Source organism: Erpetoichthys calabaricus, chromosome 7 (genome assembly GCF_900747795.2).
Source record: "Erpetoichthys calabaricus chromosome 7, fErpCal1.3, whole genome shotgun sequence".
Taxonomy (NCBI): domain Eukaryota; kingdom Metazoa; phylum Chordata; class Cladistia; order Polypteriformes; family Polypteridae; genus Erpetoichthys; species Erpetoichthys calabaricus.
In genome coordinates, this window is record NC_041400.2 from 192,540,803 (window position 1) to 192,561,389 (window position 20,587).

A 20,587-nucleotide genomic window follows, 5' to 3' on the forward strand; every position below is an offset into this window, starting at 1 on the left:
TATGCAGGTTAGGTGCATTGCATTTGGCGATTCTAAATTGTCCCTAGTGTGTGCTTGGTGTGTGTGTGTGCGTGCCCTGCGGTGGGCTGGCGCCCTGCTCGGGATTTGTTTCCTGCCTTGTGCCCTGTGTTGGCTGGGATTGGCTCCAGCAGACCCCCACGACCCTGTAGTTAGGATATAGTGGGTTGGATAATGGATGGATGGAAAATGGATGAATGGACAGAGAGTACTTTTCTACAGTGAGCATCACTTCAAGTTACTGTTCATCTTTCCATATAGTTTTCAAAATTTTTATATAGCACCTTTTTTATAGTAAACTTCATCATTCCCATTTGTGTTTCCATATGTTTTTAAATGATAAGTTTGGTATTTTTCAAGTCAAAGTTATTTCTTCACATACATGGATTATGTACATTTGCCACGCAAAATTGTGTTTTTAAGTTAAGCATTTTCTATAAATTTAAAATATATATAGTACTGTGCAAAAGTTTTAGGCAGGTGTGAAAAAATGCTGTAAACAAAGAATGTTTTCACAAATGGAAGTGTTAATCATTTATTTTCATCAATCAACAAAATGCAGTGAATGAACAGAAGAGAAATCTAAATCAAATCAATATTTGGTGTGACCACCCTTTACCTTCAAAACAGCATCAATTCTTCTAGGTACACTTGCACACAGTTTTTGAAGGAACTCGGCTGGTAGGTTGTTCCAAACATCTTGGAGAACTCACCCCAGATCTTCTGTGGATGTAGGCTTCCTCACATCCTTCTGTCTCTTCATGTAATCCCAGACACACTCGATGATGTTGAGATCAGGGCTCTGTGGGGGCCATACCATCACTTCCAGGACTTCTTGTTCTTCTTTACGCTGAAGATAGTTCTTAATGACTTTGGCTGTATGTTTGGGGTCGTTGTCCTGCTGCAGAATAAATTTGGGGCCAATCGTACGCCTCCCTGATGGTATTGCATGATGGATAAGTATCTGCCTGTATTTCTCAGCATTGAGAACCTCATTAATCCTGACCAAATCTCCAACTTCATTTGAAGAAATGCAGCCCCAAACATTCAAGGAACCTCCACCATGCTTCACTGTTGCCTGCAGACACTCATTATTGTACCGCTCTCCAGCCCTTCAACGAACAAACTGCCTTCTGCTACAGCCAAATATTTCAAATTTGGACTCATCAGTCCAGAGCACCTGCTGCCATTTTTCTGCACCCCAGTTCCTATGTCTTTGTGCATACTTGAGTCGCTTGGCCTTGTTTCCATGTCGGAGGTATGGCTTTTTGGCTGCAACTCTTCCATGAAGACCACTTCTGGCCAGACTTCTCCAGACAGTAGATGGGTGTACCTGGGTCCCACTGGTTTCTGCCAGTTCTGAGCTGGTGGCACTGCTGGACATCTTCTGATTTTGAAGGGTAATAATCTTGATGTGTCTTTCATCTGCTGCACTGTTTCCTTGGCCGACCACTGCGTCTACGATCCTCAACGTTGCCCATTTCTTTGTGCTTCTTCAAAAGAGCTTGAACAGCACATCTTGAAACCCCAGTCTGCTTTGAAATCTTTGTCTGGGAGAGACCTTGCTGATTCAGTAGAACTACCTTGTGTCTTATTGCTGTGCTCAATCTTGCCATGACATGAAACTGTCTTCCACAACCTCACCTTGGTAGCAGAGTTTGGCTGTTCCTCACCCAGTTTGAAGCTGTTTCTGTTTCAGTTAATGACTGTGTTTCAACCTCCGTGTGACATTGATGATCATTAGCACCTGTTTGGTAGAATTGGTTGATCAGACACCTGACTAGAATCCTACAAAATCCCTGACTTTGTGCAAGGGGACCATAAGAATTGATGCTGGTTTGAAGGCAAAAGGTAGGAACACCAAATATTGATTTGATTTAGATTTCTCTTTTGTTCGCTCACTTTGCATTTTGTAAATTGATAACAATAAACAATCGTTATTTATATTTCTGAAAGCATTCTTTGTTTACAGCATTTTTTCACACCTGCCTAAAACTTTTGCACAGTACTGTATATATTATAGTGGTAACCAGAGGCACACCTGCCGCCCTGACCCAACGCAAACAGACAGAGACCTGACCAATGAAAGCCCCTTCATTTAGGGAAAGAAATCCAGAGCAGTCTCCAAGGATTGATACCCACTGTCACAAGTACTACACTAACACTACCCCATTCTTCTACAGCCCTGCAGCCCCCTTCCTTCTCGACACCTCATAGGAGAGCTTCATCCACCTCCTCCCGATTCAGGTTTCCTTCTGTGAGGTAGCTGACTTCTTTTTAAGCTGCACCCGTTAGAACTCCAGGTGGCTCATTAGGGAGGTCTGGAATTACTCCCAGGAGTGGCGGAAGCCCAAAGTAGGGCTCTGCAGCTCTTGTTGCTCCCACAGCTCCTTCTGATGGCATCCCTGGAACCCAACAGGGCTGAGCTGACCAATACCAAGTCCCATATAGCCCTGTGGGACTCTGAGGGGTCCTTACACCCCCAGGGGTACTACCAAATAGCACTTCGGGGGAGATAGCACCCTTCTTAAGTCATCTCCCCCTGTCCTTCCATGGCCCCAGCCACCGTCCATTACAATTTTATATTTTTATATATATATATGTGTGTGTGTGTGAAGCGTGCGTCACAAAGTTGCACAGGAGAGACAGCAGGGTTTCCAAGGAGCAGAAGCTTTATTGCAATTCTGGCAGATACAAACACAAGTCCCTCTCGGAAGCAGTCCGGCCACACAGGGAACAGCTGTGAAACGTGATGCCTCAGCCCTGACTCCTGGTCAAAAGAACACAAAGTTTTCTTCTTCAAGGAAGTACAGCAGCTCAGAAGCAGCGACCAGAGCAGAGGGAGTGGAGAGGACAGGAGAGTGAGACCTGAGGATGGCTGTTGCTCAGTCTTTTAAATATTCGAAGCCGAAGGCGAGGAGCACTTGCTCAACAAGCCAGCAGCTTATCCCACAAAGAGGAGGTGTAAGAGTGTGTTTGTTTCCCAATGAAAAACTGTTTAAGAGGGGGTTTCTGAAGGGCTGCCGCCTGCCACAATATATATATATATTGTGGCAGGCGTGTATATATATATATATATATATATATATATATATATATATATATATATATAATATACAGTATATATTGTCGTACATGACCCGGACACAGACAGACAGACACGTTCAAGTCACCCCACACACGTTTATTTACATTGTCCGTTATTTACAATTAGTGTTCACAAGTCCCCAAAGTCCTGGCCAACACCACACAATGCCTTCTCTTTTTCAGGCCGCCGCTTTGCCTCCTCCCAGACCTCATCCTTCTTCCACCTGAATGAAGGGAGGCGGCCCCTTTTATCATCACCCGGATGTGCTTCAGGTGCTTCCCAACAATCTTCCACCGGCACTCCCCAGTGTGGCGGAAGTGCTGAGGTGCAGGGCTCCCAAGGCAATCGGGCACCCCCTGGTGGTGACCACAGCCCCTACATGGATGAGCAGCCAAGCTCTGTACCCATGGTCCCCATAGCTGCCAGGGCGGTTGCCCCCACATGGTCTGGGGAAGGCGCATGCCCTCTTCTGGTCCTCCGGGGCGTCCCGACTGGGTCTCTCCCCCAGCCACATGTGACAATATATATATAATATATATGTATATATATATATATATATATATATATATATATATATATATATATATATATATATATATAAAATAATATAAAAATCCTAGGATGAGACGTGACTTTTTCAGAGGGATACTTTCAAGTCCTGCGAGATGAGACTTTGAGCCAAGAGATTTAACCACGCCTGGGGCCAGAGATAAAAGACAAAGAGTAGATGACAAACTAGAATGTCGTAAAGAATTCAGAAAGTCACGTCATACTTACAACCTTTGGAAGCAGGTCCTGTGATACACATGCAGAGCAGGTTAGAGATAATGAAAGTACAAAAATTCGAAAGTAAAGACCGCATTAGCACAAAGAAACGGAAATTATTACTCTGTGAAATAATGGAACAGCGAAAAGAGATTGAATATATTGTTCAGATTTAAACTTTAAGTCGGAGACTTGTAGATCGTCTAATTTGTGTTGCCATCAGGGAAAGGTAGTGTTTCTTCCTAATGAAGAGGTGTATCCGCGAGAATTAAAAGATGTGTTGTTTGGTGAAAGTGAAATCCACAAAAGTGAGTGGCAGAGACGCGAAGTGGCTGGCACATAGCACAGACTGGGGGGGCTGGTGAGCAAAACGATTAGGGGGCAAAGCCCCCTAGTGTGTGTGTTTTTTATATATATATATATATATATATATATATATATATATATATATATATATATATATATATATATATATATATATATATATCCTTAAGCCATGACATCGGGGGGGGCCCCGCCTCTTACAGGATCCACCCAGAAAATGTAAGGAACACAGCAGAACACCTGATACACACTATAGATGGTAAATAATGAATAAACAGAACAATATTAAATAAAGAAAATATGAAAAATAATACTTTAAAATAAACAAAGAAGTCATAGAAAAGAAAAATAAACTAAGCCTACCTTGGCTGTAACATAACTAAATAGTTAAAATAGTTAAAATCATAAATGGACAGGCCTAGCAGTCTGATTGAACACCCCACAATGATGGGTCTGTTTGTTGCTTAGATATTCCCGGTTCACCTGACTTCTACTCCGTGGATTGTGGGAGAAATCCCAGGCAAACAGACATGGGGAGAAGCGACAGCTTGAACACAGGCCCATCAAGCTGTGAGGCAGAATTTTGATCCGCTGCACTGATGGAACATCACCCACCCTGTAATGAATCATCTTTGCTCACATGTGTGCCTGTCACTGGACTTGCCAGTGGAACCTGAATTTACCACCATTGGGTGTTTCCAGTTGACTTTCCCTGCCCGGCTCAAATGTTGATTTGAAAGAAGGAAGTGAGCTTGAGGGCTTTAGGCATTTGGCAGGCAGGAAAGCTAATGGTTTTGTGGTCAAGTGACGGTTCTCCGTGTATTCTCAGGAGGTGCTGGCTGATTCACTTTCAACAGATGTTTCAAAGTGGGTTATGAGATTGTCCTCTGAACTACAAGAAGATGTTATGGTTCCAAAAAAAAAAAAAGTAACTGGACTATCTGCCTGTTTGATTTTCTTTCAGTATCTTCTCTCAAACACAAACACACTCCAAAGATTGATTGTTGACTTCAGGATGGCCCATGCTGTCCACATCCCACTGCACTTTGAGGGCTCTGTGGTGGAATTGGCCAAGAGCTCCAAATTACTTGGTGTGCCCCTGGTAGCTGACATTACTTGATCAGTTAACACTACATCCATAGCCTCTGACAGTACAGTCCTACCATGGATAGTGAAAACAACAGTGAAGATCATTGGGACCTCTCTGCCCACCATTAAAGACATCTTCGTAAAGCGTTGAGCCTACATCATTGTGAAGGACTATCTATCTATCTATCTATCTATCTATCTATCTATCTATCTATCTATCTATCTATCTATCTATCTATCTATCTATCTATCTATCTATCTATCTATCTATCTATCTATCTATCATACAGTGCCTTATGTATCTGTTTATCTGTGTTGCAGGTCACCTGTTGTGCCCATTTTAAGTCATTTGGCTCACTAAGTCATTTAAATCATCAAACAATAATTCAGTTTAATGTGTACTGTAGAAGAAGCAGTCCCAGGGGAAAAGTTTTTACGATTATCATTTGTTTGGGATCTTTTTTGGATTTTTTTCTGCAGAGTAGGAATCAGATACAATGGAGTGATGGTTGTTTTTATGGAATTCATTACCACAATTTTAAAAGAAAACCAAAAAAAAAAAGTATGCACACAAAAAAAAGTGAAAGACATTATCTTTTTCATCTATTCACATGAAATGGCTACTCCAAGACATTTATTAAACAATGCCTATATCGGAAATGCCGCAGACCTCAGCAAACAGTCGACTCCAACTCCAGTTCCCCACCGCATGTACCACACCCTCCCTTACCACTGTGGCTTGTCAGAAAGTGCAGCACATCTTCTTCTATAATACACTACCGTCGCTGTTCGTTTGTCTGTCCAGGATTTTAAATCACATGTAGCTCACAAACTTTTTCACCTATTGACTTGAAATTCGGTGCACATATACTATGTGACGTCTACTATCCGATTTCGGGGTGATGATTTTATTACTCTTTTTATTTTTATTTTATTTTATTGTAGAATCAACTCTCGGCAACAAGCAGCAGGGCGGCCGTGTGGCGCATGCGTACGGGCGCCGTTCCTATTCCCTACCACCTTCACTAATCATTCTTGAGGCAGATTGAAGACTTAATTGCCAGATTAAGTGAAAGATTAAAGAAAACGTACTAAGTAATTGCAACACAAACACTGACTTAATTAGTTTTAACGCGAAAAGATGCCGACGAAAGAAGAGAAGCAGCGTGCCGCTAGGGTGGAGTAAAGAAGAGCCGCTCAGGAAGCAGCAAACGCATCAACCTCTGAGCAAACGAGTGCTAAACGTACAGAGAAAGAGGATGAATACTATGAATGCTCAAGTCAAGTGTATTTACTGCATCATGCTGTGCGCCGTTACTGATATACAGGATATACAGTATATATGTATATATTATTTAATATGTATATTGAGTGAGATGTAACAAGACTTTTCCTAAGGCTTTGTTTATTTAGCACCTTTGAATGCAAGCCCCTGCCACAGCCATTTTAAAAGAGCCACCATAAATATAGTCGACAGCAACACAAGGCAATCAGATCAACTACAAGATAATGTAGCCAAGTGCACCAGTGTTTATGTGGCACCTTTCTCTGTGAACACCAGCTGAATCCTCTTAATGGTGCCAGTAAGAGAGCCACCTAAGATTCCAAGCTAATTCGAATGCAGGGTTCATTCATTATCTTGACCCACTAAATTTTGTTCATGGTTGGTGACTGGTGGTTCTCTTTTATATTAAGCACATCCTACCTTTGTCAGTTTGGGCCTTCACCCATATGTCAAAGACATCTGAGACTGGACAGGTTCGAGTGAATGTGCCCTGTGATGGACTGGCATCCTGTGTAGGGCTGATCGTTGCCCTTTTTTGCTTTGCTTGGCCGTGACTCCCTGTAATGACTGACCTGCGTTTTTTACTTTGGTTCTCCAGCTGAGGGTGGTAGGAGGCCCGTGCCTTTGGCTGTAAGTTTCCTGTCAGTCCACACCACCACTTAGTGACGCCTGGCATGTTCCTGGGTTGTAGAAGGTAAACCCATGCAGACACTGAGAGAGTGTGAGATTTGAACCCCGGGGCTCTGGAGCGGTCAAGCAACAGCACTGACTTACTGCTCCAGCGTGATGGATGGATTTGAATTGAATCAAATGTTGGCTAATTCATTGTCTGCTCCCTGGCACAGTCTCCACAGGATTGGTTAAGTGTACAGCTTTAATGAGGTGGAACGCCAAATGAATTTCAATTTTATTAGGAAACTGAAAGTCCCCGTAGTGAATATCTCTAAAGTGCATTTTGGAGAACAAAGATGTCGCCTTTTTGTCTGGTGAATGTCATAAAAGGGGATGTGGGAATACCCTTGTTGTGTGCAGAACTTTAAGAGTGATGGGGGGCACCGTTCCTTTTTAAACTGTGGCTGGCTTGTGCCAAATCATTCAGTTGTGCTGGGTGGCATTTCTAGTAGACCTCATCAAGCTGACTTGTGGGATGAAGAATTGAAATTCTCAACAGTTTGCAAGCCCAACTTTGGTTTGTCCTTAGTGGGGTCGCTTCCTATGCTCAGTGCAGAAGCAGCAATATAACTTTTTGGGGGAACTCGTATGACCTGTTTGTGGTAAGCCAGTACCTTCTGTATTAGCAGCAGGTGGCATATTTGAAGCTGGCACCCCCACTAAAGGGGCAGTAATGGCTTTGGTCAACTGTCCCTAGTTGTGTGAGTTAAAAGGGGGTGGGGGGGGGTATTATAAAAATCCAGCATTCATAAATGTCACTTGAGACTTGGATGAAGAAGTGACTCGGTGCACAAAATGGCAACATTTAATTTGGAGGGTTAAAATTAGTAAAGAAAACCTCCATCCGTCCACATTCAAAGAACTTTCTACTTGTTCTGGAATTTAGGGAGCTGGGGCCTATCTTAGCAGCACTGGGCGCAAGGCAGGAGAGCCGCCTCTACTGTAGACAGGCAGAAAGTCCAAATTTGTTTTGCCAGGAAGGCATTAGTGAATCAAAAAATAAGAAGGACCTGAAGATGAGAGGAACCCAAAGGTCAGGAACAACCTGAGGTCTAAACCAATAGATGACTCCTACCGAAAAGCAGCCAGGGTCCTGACTCGCTAAAGGGATTTACGTGAACTAAACAGCATGAAGATGTTGTGTTCATCATGGTTATGTGTGGCTGCTGATCATATGACTAGCAATCGGGTGTCGTTAACAATAAACAAGATGGCCTCGGCCTTGAGGAAACAGCACAAAATGGCAGTTATTGCACTCTAAGTACAGGATGAGCCAAAATGAAGTACCCCATTTCTCAAGGTCATTGCGTGAGGTAGAGCCAGCCAAGTGGGTTGGGTATGGGGGTCCTTTGATAGGTGATCCCTTGTAGTTTTTAAGTGGCAGCATGCCTTGGTCCAGTGCGCACCATGCTTTCGCTGTCGAAGCGTTCTTCAAAAACAACTAATCCATCATTGCTACGCAACACACCTTCCGAATGCACTTCAGCATTCCTCTCAACTGTGACGTCCCAGATCGGAAAACAATTCTTCAGTGGGTGACAAAATTTAGACAGGCGGGTACAACATTGAACAGAAAACTCTCCAGGCCGTCCTCAGCCTGTGTAAATGCCTGAAAACATCCAAGCTGTAAGGGCATCAATTTTGCAGTCTGCTAGACGTTCAGCGCGCTTCTGACTTCGGCATTTCCAACACATCTTTGAGGAGGATTTTGCATGAGGACCTTCATTTCCGTCTATACAAAATGATGGTAGTGCAGGAACTCACTGAGAGAGACTGGGAGAGCCGTAGAGAGTTGTGCGGCAACATTCTTCAAACCGTTCATCGAGGTGCAAGTGTCGTGTGTAGGAAATTAAACAAAAATAACGCACAATGGCGTTCAGCAGAGTTTTAAACAAAACAAGTTTGCCCTTGAGCAGTTGGGCTAATCAAAGGCTTCAAACAAGATCCACAAGATGTGGAACTCCTCTCCTTGAGTTGCTTTAAGCCCTAAGTGATGCCTCCCTCTCGGTGGTCTCATTGTTATAGCCCCGGTTCTGGAAGGGGCGGGTTTAGTTGCCCTCACTGAGTGGTCTTTCTGTGCTTTGGAACAAAAAGAAGACAAGGTAAGTTAGCAGAGGCAGTGCCCCGTCTTGGCTTGGGGTGGAATCACATACCCAAGAAGAACTCAGAAGGTGACTTTCTGATGGGCATGCGTGACTATGTATGTAGGTATTTATATAGATATACATTCACACATACATACATACAGTGCTTATAAAAAGTATTCATCTCAGAAGCTTTCACATTTTCTGGTTATACAACACTAAATCCCAGTGGATTTAATTTGGTCTTTCTTGACACATCAACTGAATAAGACTGAGATATAAACTATGTACTGTGTATCATATATATACAGTGCATCCGGAAAGTATTCACAGCGCATCACTTTTTCCACATTTTGTTATGTTACAGCCTTATTCCAAAATGGATTAAATTCATTTTTTTCCTCAGAATTCTACACACAACACCCCATAATGACAACGTGAAAAAAGTTTACTTGAGGTTTTTGCAAATTTATTAAAAACAAAAAAATTGAGAAAGCACATGTACATAAGTATTCACAGCCTTGGCCATGAAGCTCAAAATTGAGCTCAGGTGCAGCCTGTTTTCCCTGATCATCCTTGAGATGTTTCTGCAGCTTCATTGGATGATGCCTCCATCATCCGTAAGTGGAAGAAGTTCGAAACCACCAGGACTCTTCCTAGAGCTGGCCGGCCATCTAAACTAAGCGATCGGGGGAGAAGGGCCTTAGTCAGGGAGGTGACCAAGAACCCGATGGTCACTCTGTCAAACCTCCAGAGGTCCTCTGTGGAGAAAGGAGAACCTTCCAGAAGGACAACCATCTCTGCAGCAATCCACCAATCAGGCGTGTATGGTAGAGTGGCCAGACGGAAGCCACTCCTTAGTAAAAGGCACATGGCAGCCCGCCTGGAGTTTGCCAAAAGGCACCTGAAGGACTCTCAGACCATGAGAAAGAAAATTCTCTGGTCTGATGAGAGAAAGATTGAACTCTTTGGTGTGAATGCCAGGCATCACGTTTGGAGAAAACCAGGCACCGCTCATCACCAGGCCAATACCATCCCTACAGTGAAGCATGGTGGTGGCAGCATCATGCTGTGGGGAACTGGGAGACTAGTCAGGATAAAGGGAAAGATGACTGCAGCAATGTACAGAGACATCCTGGATGAAAACCTGCTCCAGAGCGCTCTTGACCTCAGACTGGGGCGACGGTTCATCTTTCAGCAGGACAACGACCCTAAGCACACAGCCAAGATATCAAAGGAGTGGCTTCAGGACAACTCTGTGAATGTCCTTGAGTGGCCCAGCCAGAGCCCAGACTTGAATCCCATTGAACATCTCTGGAGTGATCTTAAAATGGCTGTGCACCGACGCTTCCCATCCAACCTGATGGAGCTTGAGAGATGCTGCAAAGAGGAATGGGCCAAACTGGCCAAGGATAGGTGGGCCAAGCTTGTGGCATCATATTCAAAAAGACTTGAGGCTGGAATTGCTGCCAAAGGGGCATCGACAAAGTATTGAGCAAAGGCTGTGAATACTTACGGACATGGGATTTCTCAGTTTTTTTATTTTTAATAAATTTGCAAAAACCTCAAGTAAACTTTTTTCACGTTGTCATTATGGGGTGTTGTGTGTAGAATTCTGAGAAAAAAAAATGAATTTAATCCATATTGGAATAAGGCTGTAGCATAACAAAATGTGGAAAAAGTGATGTGCTGGGAATACTTTCCGGATGCACTATATGTATATATATGTATGTATATATATATAATATGTGTGTGTGTGTATTAACCGGAAGTGTCACTATCTTGATGCAGTCACCTCTGAGTCTCGTATCTGTGATGACGTTCCTTCCCTTCCTAATTGCATGTAGACTTCACGTTTGTTTTTTTTAGTTATGCGGGGTTTGCCTGCAATTGCCCTAACTCTTTATGCTTGTCTGTGTTTTTCATATAAAATAATAAAAAGACAAAGGAAGATCAAAAAATCTTTGGAGCACCATGAAGACTAACCCTGTATGTTCAAATTGTCTAAAAAGGAAAATAAATGTGACAACAGAAGTCTCCAAGATAGATGGACTAAGATGGTGTTGCTTCTGATAGATAGATAGATAGATAGATAGATAGATAGATAGATAGATAGATAGATAGATAGATAGATAGATAGATAGATAGATAGATAGATAGGTACTTTATTAATCCCAAGGGGAAATTCACAATTTATTGTGGTGATAAAGGTTCCTGGCAGGATGAAGAGGGTCCAGTTGGGCAGGAACCGGAAGAAGTGTCATGGTTGTCAATTTTCAGGTGTGCAGAGATAGGAATGTCCTCACAGGTGGCGCAGTTGTAGTGCTGCTGCTTTGCAGTAAGGAGACTAGAAGATTGTAGGTTCGCTTCCCGGTTCCTCCCTGTGTGGATAGCGCTTTGAGTACTGAGAAAAGCGCTATATAAATGTAATAAATATAAGAGAAAAGGCATCAGTCGACAGCACCCTCTGACTTTCTTGGGGAAGATTGCAATTATCTGAGCCATTAAACTGTCTCCTATGCTCACACATGTGACTATATATATGTGTGTGTGTGTATGTATGTATGTATGTATATATATATATATATATATATATATATATAATATAGGAAGAATATGCTTAGTCCACACAGGTAGAATTCTGTGTTTGAAAGTTGGAGAGAGCTAAAATAAAATGTATATTAAAATATGAAAAAAAGAAACTTCTATGCACAACAAATCCAAGTTTTTCTTAAAGCAGTGGCACATATTCACCTTCAGGTTCTAGTTGTAATTTTTAACAATTTCTTTCTAAACTAGCATGCTGCTCCATAAGCATCGACATGTAATTTCTTCTTTCTTCGCTGCCGGTGGGGCGCCATCTTTGCCCTGCCTTTAATTCGTATTTTGGGATTGGGATTTTTTTGTACTTCTTATTATCTATAATTGATATTTAAAGATTTTGAAACTGGATGGGGATGATCTTTCTGTTCTGTATTAAGTAATATGCTGATCAGGAGATGTGATGATAAACTAAACAATCCAAGGCAAAAGGTCAAAAAGGCACTAAAAACCAAACCTGGAAGTCGGAGAAGCAGACACAGGCTTGACTCTGTAGATGGATTTTGCATTTGAATTTCATGTCTCATACACCAGAACAAGTGTGCCACCATCTTCTGTACTGTCCAAACAGTGACACTTTGGCTGCCAACATAAAACACTCCAAAACGATGGTGTCTACAGTGGGGTGAAATAATGAAACTAGTGATATAAAAAAAAATGAATGTACAGTACAACATATATACAGAATTGAATTCTACAGACTTCAAAACCCCGACTCATGACACTGTCTTTGCGTTTTTCTCTGTTTCAGTGCTTCCAAAATGGATTTGAAGACTTCGATAGAAGAATGCAATATTGCACTAAATCTGTTTTTGAACAACAAGTTTTCAGAGGCCCTGGATCTGCTGAGACCCTGGTATGTTGGTTTGTCTGTTTCACAGATCTTCTCCAGTTTCACCTCAACAGATAAACTATATCATAATACGGTAACTTTCTAAAGTAAACCTCACCCTACCTAACATGCTGTGACACAATTGTTTATACAGACAATCCCCAAAATTCATGGGAATTATGTTCCTAGAGCACCTGTGAATTGTGAAAATCTGCAAATTTTGGATGTGATCAAAAAAATGCCTATTTTTATAGTTTTAACCCTAAATATGTCCACAAAACACTTTCATTTCATTTCAGATTCCGCTTAATACATTACCCTAAAAAAAAGAATGTAAAGATAAACCCGTCTACTGTACTGTACTGCTATGTCTCCTGCAGTGCTAGAATGTAAACTACCGATGTGACCCATATATGTACTAGAATTCATGCAAGCGCGTTTTCTTTGGTATAAGTTGGGTAAATACATAATAATTTAATTTAATAAAAATACAGTAAAATGTACAGGTACTCACCAATAATGAATGATGTTCATTGAAGATGATGATGAATTAGCTGTGCAGTACGATGAAGGTATGTAATGAAGATATTGACTGCACAGCAAAACAGAGGATTTACAGCTCCTCGAGTGGATACTGCGGCATAACTTTTTAGTTCCAGGAGCAAATCTAGTAGTTCAACCTTCTCCTGAAGTGTCTTAAACTTTTTCTGGTACTTAGGTTCATTGCCAGAAGCCTTAGAAGGGTGTTTGGGCGCCATCTTAGGGCTTTATGAAGAACAAAACGAAAAATACTCTGCGAATACCTCTCAAGACAGCGACATGTAGTAAACTGTTATGATACGGGAATGCTGGGCTGCTTCTGCCGGAGATGCGTCACAGAGCAGCAGCCAATCAGCAGCAAGGAGAAATGAATAACGCTCTCGGATTGGCTACTTTCACCATCACAAGCCACTTTTTCCTCTACGGTTGCTTTGTGTTCTCTCTACAGTACAGTATGGCCAGAAAAAAAGCCATAAAAAATATTTGCGGTTGCCGCTAACAATTATTAGTTAGATTCTAAGGAAAAATAAGCGAACAACTGAGGCCAGAAAGTCTGGACCACAGGGTCTACTGTATTTACACACTGAGAAATGGCGTGGGAGGGGACACCCAGATGATGGCTGTGAAAATAAATTCAGACATGACTGAAAGATAAAAATTCATGGTTACCTTAACAGTAGGAATGGACAGTATGGACAGAATTCCGTATCACGGTGTAAACTGAAAATTCTGACGGTTTCATTAGATACAGGTATAATGTAGATATATGTGGCTTTCAGGCTGAAACTTATTTTTGAACAAGTAAAAAATGTATTACTAATTATTTAGAATTCATCCATCCATTATCCAACCCGCTAACACAGGGTCAAGGGGGTCTGCTGGAGCCAATCCCAGCCAACACGGCAGGAACGAACCCCGGGCAGGGCACCAGCCCGCCGCAGATTTAGAATTAGAGACAAATTTGATTGTAAGTATTCACTTCTCGTAGCTTCCGTGGTGTTCTGTTTACCTCCAGAAAAACGAGCCAAAAACATAGAATTATTTTCCAACCAGAAAAAAACGTTGGAAACTGAAACATGTAAATATCAAAATGTCAACTTAAATACAGTAGAAACGGTCTGTCGAATTTTCACTGCTGTACTGATGCATATTTAGTCAAACTCCTTCGTGTGACACGTTTTGAGATGGTCATCAACACACACCCTGACATCGCAATCAGAGCAGCACAAGTCTGTTTCTTTGCGGACTTAAAATATTTTTTCTGTTGTTTGAACCTAAAAGGGTAGAATCTCAGTGTTTGACGTGCCACCCTGTGATATTGCTGTTTAACACAGCTCAAGGCATAGTGAATTCCACATTTCAATTGAAATGCGCATCGATAGTTGCAGCATTTTGAACAGAGCTCTTGTCTGTCTTTACACTTGATCGCAATTATTTTCCATTTTTGTCATATAGCTATTGTTGCACCAGCCCAAAGCTTCATGCAGCCAAATTCTCACGGTGGCTCAGTCATAAGAGTGCCGCCGCATCATGCATCGGTTTCACTTTCTCACATTGTCATTACTATCGGTCTAGTCATGCAGTGGTTAAGTTTCAGTTGTGGGACGGAGTTTAAATACTTGGGATCAACAGTAAAGAGTAACAGGAACTGTGGAAGATAAGTGAAGAAGAGAGTACAGGCAGGATGGAGTGGGTGGAGAAGAGTGTCAGGAGTGATTTGTAACAGACGGGTAACAGCAAGAGTGAAAGGGAAGGTCTACAGGACAGTAGTGAGACCAGCTATGTTATATGGCTTGGAGATGGTGGCACTGACCAGAAAGCAGGAGACAGAGCTGGAGGTGGCAAAGTTAAAGATGCTAAGATTTGCATTGGGTGTGATGAGGACGGACAGGATTAGAAATGAGGACATAAGAGGGTCGGCTCAGGTCGGACAGTTGAGAGACAAAGTCAGAGAGGTGAGATTGCGTTGGTTTGGACATGTGCAGAGGAGCGATGCTGGGTATATTGGGAGAAGGATGCTAAGGATAGAGCTGCCAGGGAAGAGGAAAAGAGGAAGGCCTAAGAGAAGGTGGTGAGAGAAGTCATGAGGGTGATGGGGGGTGACAGAGCAAGATGACGAGGACAGGAAGATATGGAATAAGATGATCCGCTGTGGCAACTGCTAACGGGAGTAGCCGAAAGAAGAAAAAGATGTATTTACTGACATTTGATGCACTGCACTTTTTGGACACTATGATTGATTTTAGTAAAGCACTAATCACTTTGCATCGTCTCCTTGCTGTGTTTGTGTGTTGCGTCCTCATCAACTGTATCTTTCTTGGTTATGTTATCTGGTTGGGCTCAAGAGGCTCCCCAGAAGGACCCGGTAGCATAGAGACAACCCTCACTGTCACAATTCACCACAGCACTTTGAAATGTACACCAGAACGCAAAAATCCAAAGTGAATGAAACAGTAGGGCATATGCACACAGTGAACACAGACGAGACACTGACGATAGCCAAGGAGTACTGTTGGGGAATGGTGAGTGAGCCACGCCCACAATCATACAAGCACCGCCTCCTCTGCCAATGGCTCAGCACAGTCGAGCTTAGGAGTATAGTATTTATTTACATGCTCAGTACAGTATTCACGGCAAAACTTTTATGAATTATAAGGAAAATAGTGGATTACACTTAAAAGGTTCACCTTGGATAATGTGGATCTTCGGTAAATTGGATACTTGGGGTCCTACAGTAATCATCATTGTAAACCTAAAAAAAGAATCAAAAATCAACAAGACAAACATAAAAATGGCATTTGAACCCCAGCTGGAGAGGAACCCTGACTGAAACATAACAGTTAAATGGAAAACTGCTGGTCTGTTTCTCAGTTGCACTTTATTTCTAATAAGGAGCCAATAAAATGGAGGAATCCACTCAAGGCAGGGAAATTTTAATGAGGGAGACAACGAAAATGAAGCGTAAAAAATGTTGCTTGAGCAATAAGTGCTTAGAAACCGCAATAGAAATTAGGGCTGAAACAAAAACCTGCAGCCACTATGGCCTTCCATGACTGACTTTGCCCACCCCTGCCATGGTTTAAGGATGTGTTATGGGAACAATGCGCAAGGTACACCTTGGAATGGGCTTTTTGAGAAATTCAACTGACTGGACTTGTTGTATAACATGGTCAGGTCAGGTTGGGGAGCCTGCACTGGTACAGCACGTTACCGCACCCACCACACAACGAAACAGCTCGAGATCCTGGTTGGCAACCCCCCCAGGCAGAAAAGCGGTTCAGTCCCACCCTCCAGAAATGACCCTGTATCTGCCGCAGCCAGGTGTTACATGGACAGGGTCTTGTCAGTGTGATCACCCTTGTGTAATCATGCCACATGGCTGTAGTGCCGTAACTGACGCTCCTTCACCATGCAGGTCATGTGCCTCATTTGGGACTCCATGAGCATCACAAAGTCAAACCAACGGTACCCAAGGATTCTCTAGAGACACAGCACTGAAGGAGTCTAGTCTTCATCTCCGGTCACTGAAAGCGTCCATATCTCACAAATGGGAAGTACCAGGACTCTAAAGACTTGGACCTTCGCCCTTTTGCATATATATTGCATAACATGACTGACATGTAATCCAAAGACAGTGAAACATTATCGGATGTGTTGATTGGCTGGTTAGCACAGCAGAGTTGTGTAAGTGTTCAGCTGCACTCAACTGTAGCAAACATAGGAGAGAATAGAGCTCTTTCCTGTCTCATCTTCTGGTTTGCATCAATTCACCAATCAGGTTGAACCACACAACACTCTGGGTAATATTCTTAATGGGGTTCACATACACAAAGGTGTTAGGCTTAAAACAGTCATGCACTACTGGTACAAAACATTTGTGCAAAAAGAAATGTGATTTTGTGTTTTACATTTAAATTTGTTCACAAGTCTTCCACAAATTTTTAGCATACTGACATTGCCCATTGTTGTCCATAGCGGGTAGTTATTTATTATTATTATTATTATTAGACTTCGATGACCTGTGGAGTTGTGTGGGGGGTGAAATACTTCCCATTTTTTTCTTACAACCAACAAGAATAAACAGGATTGACCGGAACTTTATAAAACAGCAGTGTAGCTGGCATAGGTGGTGTAACAGCATAACAAGACAGCGGTATATTACGGTATGTGAGTGTACAGTAATCCCTCCTCCATCGCGGGGGTTGCGTTCCAGAGCCACCCGCGAAATAAGAAAATCCGCGAAGTAGAAACCATATGTTTATATGGATATTTTTATATTGTCATGCTTGGGTCACAGATTTGCGCAGAAACACAGGAGGTTGTAGAGAGACAGGAACGTTATTCAAGCACTGCAAACAAACATTTGTCTCTTTTTCAAAAGTTTAAACTGTGCTGCATGACAAGACAGAGATGACAGTTCCGTCTCACAATTAAAAGAATGCAAACATATCTTCCTCTTCAAAGGAGTGCGTGTTAGGAGCAGATCATGTCACAGAGATAGAGAAAAGCAAACAAATCAATAGGGCTGTTTGGCTTTTAAGTATGCGAAGCACCGCGGCACAAAGCTGTTGAAGGTGGCAGCTCACACCCCCTCAGTCAGGAGCAGGGAGAGAGAGAGACAGAGATAGAGAGACACAGAGGTTGTTTTTCAAGCACAAATCAATACGTGCCCTTCGAGCTTTTAAGTATGCGAAGCACCGTGCAGCATGTCGTTTCAGGAAGCAGCTGCACAAAAGATAGCAACGTGAAGATAATCTTTCAGCATTTTTAGACGAGCATCCGTATCGTCTAGGTGTGCAAACAGCCCCCCTGCTCAATCCCCCTACATCAGGATCAGAGAAAGTCAGCGCAAGAGAAAGAGAAAAGTAAGTTGGGTAGCTTCTCAGCCATCTGCCAATAGCGTCCCTTGTATGAAATCAACTGGGAAAACCAACTGAGGAAGCATGTACCAGAAATTAAAAGACCCATTGTCCGCAGAAACCCGTGAAGCAGCGAAAAATCCGCGATATATATTTAAATATGCTTACATATAAAATCCGCGATGGAGTGAAGCCGCGAAAGGCGAAGCGCGATATAGCGAGGGATTACTGTAGTCTAATATAGTGAAGGCCAGTGCTCCGGCCAGTCAGTTATGATGGCAGAGAGGTGTAGTGGCCCTTTGCGAATATGCCTCTATGGCAGCAGACTGCAAGATACAGAGAGTAGAGTAGTGTAACAGATATGCCATTCTTCAAGATTTTGACAGTAGATAGGTGGGCTGTCATACCGGCCTTTGGGGTATACAGTATACAGCTGTGCCACTGGCCTGAAAACCGACCTGCCAGGTCCAAAGGGTGAAGGAAAAGGCTATAAAAAGTCCAGATTATGAAACATCTGGTATGTCAGATCAACTTGTCTATTGCCCATTCCTTCTTAATTAACACTATCCAATCCGCTGACAGGAACTGTAAAACAGACAACTTTTATTGTATATAGTGCTTCTCTATAGTAAACATGTCAGAAATTGTAAATATCTTCCCATACGAAAAGCTTGAGAAATGGCACATTTATTTTAAGGAAAGCTTGTAAGCCTGAATCTTCAATAGTGTAATCTAATTCAATGTAATGCCTTTTAATATTGTTGCGTTTATTTATTATTTTGTATTTATGTTATTATGATTGATTTTTTTTACGTAGCCTTTCAAGAATGTTCCGAGAATGTTTGAGTCAATTTATACATTGCTTATGGGGTTTCAATACCCAAGGAATCCATTTTTGAATTTTATTTTGTGATCTTTCGGAGTCTTTCTGAGAAAGTGATTAATTTTTAGTGTTACACAGCAATGTCATTTTGATTTTCTAGTGCGATGTTTCTCAAACTCCTGGGAAAATTAAGTGTACTGATATTTCCCAAGTTCTGTGTTTAGGGAACAATATAGAAATTAGAAAACTGTTTGCTAAAAAAAATATTAAAATGTACCAAGCAGTTATATAGGAATAATGTATTTTTTTTCTTTTTAACAGTATTTTCATCTTGATTTTCCTTCTACTTTTCTAGGTCTTCTAATTGTTTAATTAATCCATTATTCACTAATTAGTGGGGCTGACTCTAAAGTAGTTGCAGCCTTTGATTATTCCGTGTTGTTTGCCTGGGTGTCTGATCTGCTCATTTTTAAATTGTCATTTTTAAGATACAACGAAGGGGGAAAAACTGCACAGATAAAGGGCAAAGCATAATGAAATCAACAAAAGACAGTTAAGCATTTAAATCTATAGCAAAAGCAATTACATCTTTGCCTGAAGAAGGGGCCTGAGTTGCCTCGAAAGCTTGCAAATTGTAATCTTTTTAGTTAGCCAATAAAAGATGTCATTTTGCTTGGCTTTTCTCTACATTCATAATGGCTAACACGGTACAACACCCTAGTACTAGCAAAAGCAGAAATATTTCTAAACTTTCTTATAAATGTAAAAATCATGCTGCTGTGCTTTTCTGAATGTCAAAAAAAACAGCTAATTAAATGAGATCAGTGCTATCAGGTGTTGTCACTGATTAGGATTCTGGTTGGAACAAAAACCTGCAGCCACAGTGTGCCCCCCAGGACTGAGTTTGGGAAACACTGTTCTAGTGGATGTCACCATTTTCTGGTAACAGCATTGATGGTTGATATGGCAATGGGTCCCAGAATTCTCTTGACTTGCGCTACGTATGATGTCATTGGCCATGTCCTTGCTATTGTTCCTTTAGGGCTTTTCTGGTTAAAGGCATTTTTTTTTTTTCTGAACTCTCAAATATGATTGTGGTTTTGCCCTTGTTCTGACTTCTGGAATTCGAACCTTCCATGTCTCTGGTTTATGGCTTACTCCTGGTCCTTTACAAAAAAATAGAGCATTTGTCATATGTAGTTTAGTGTGGATATGTTCCTTGTGTTTTGTGGGTGGAACACCAAGAGGCGGGGCCACCTTGATGTCATTGCTGAAGGACCGCCCTCAGCTTATAGAGTTCAGTCTGGGGAGTTGGTTCCTCTGTGGGTCTTTAATGTTTTAGAGATGGCACACTGTTCTGATAATTAACTAATTTTATACACATATTTCATTTTGTTTTATGGTTTTGGTGGTTAAGGGTCATTGATCTGAAATCTTATTTTATCTTGTTTTGATATAGTTTAATATTATTAACATCTCATTGTTCATGTGACTCTCTCAGTAATATCACATGACTGGTTCAGTCGTACCTTTGACTTCGTGGGAAGTGGCCACTGTATTCTCTGTGCCTCAATGGATAATTTTTGAATCCTTTGAAAAACCTGTTA

The 20,587-nt window shown here is 41.8% G+C and overlaps 1 protein-coding gene across 1 annotated transcript in view; it reads left to right on the top strand.

Annotated features, from left to right (window-relative positions):
* LOC114654978 (tetratricopeptide repeat protein 39B) overlaps positions 1 to 20,587 on the top strand; it is a 204,090-nt gene that overhangs the window by 117,525 nt on the left and 65,978 nt on the right. Inside the window, 1 exon segment of the mRNA XM_051929950.1 lies at positions 12,678 to 12,782. Coding sequence (XP_051785910.1) covers positions 12,678 to 12,782 — 105 coding nt within the window.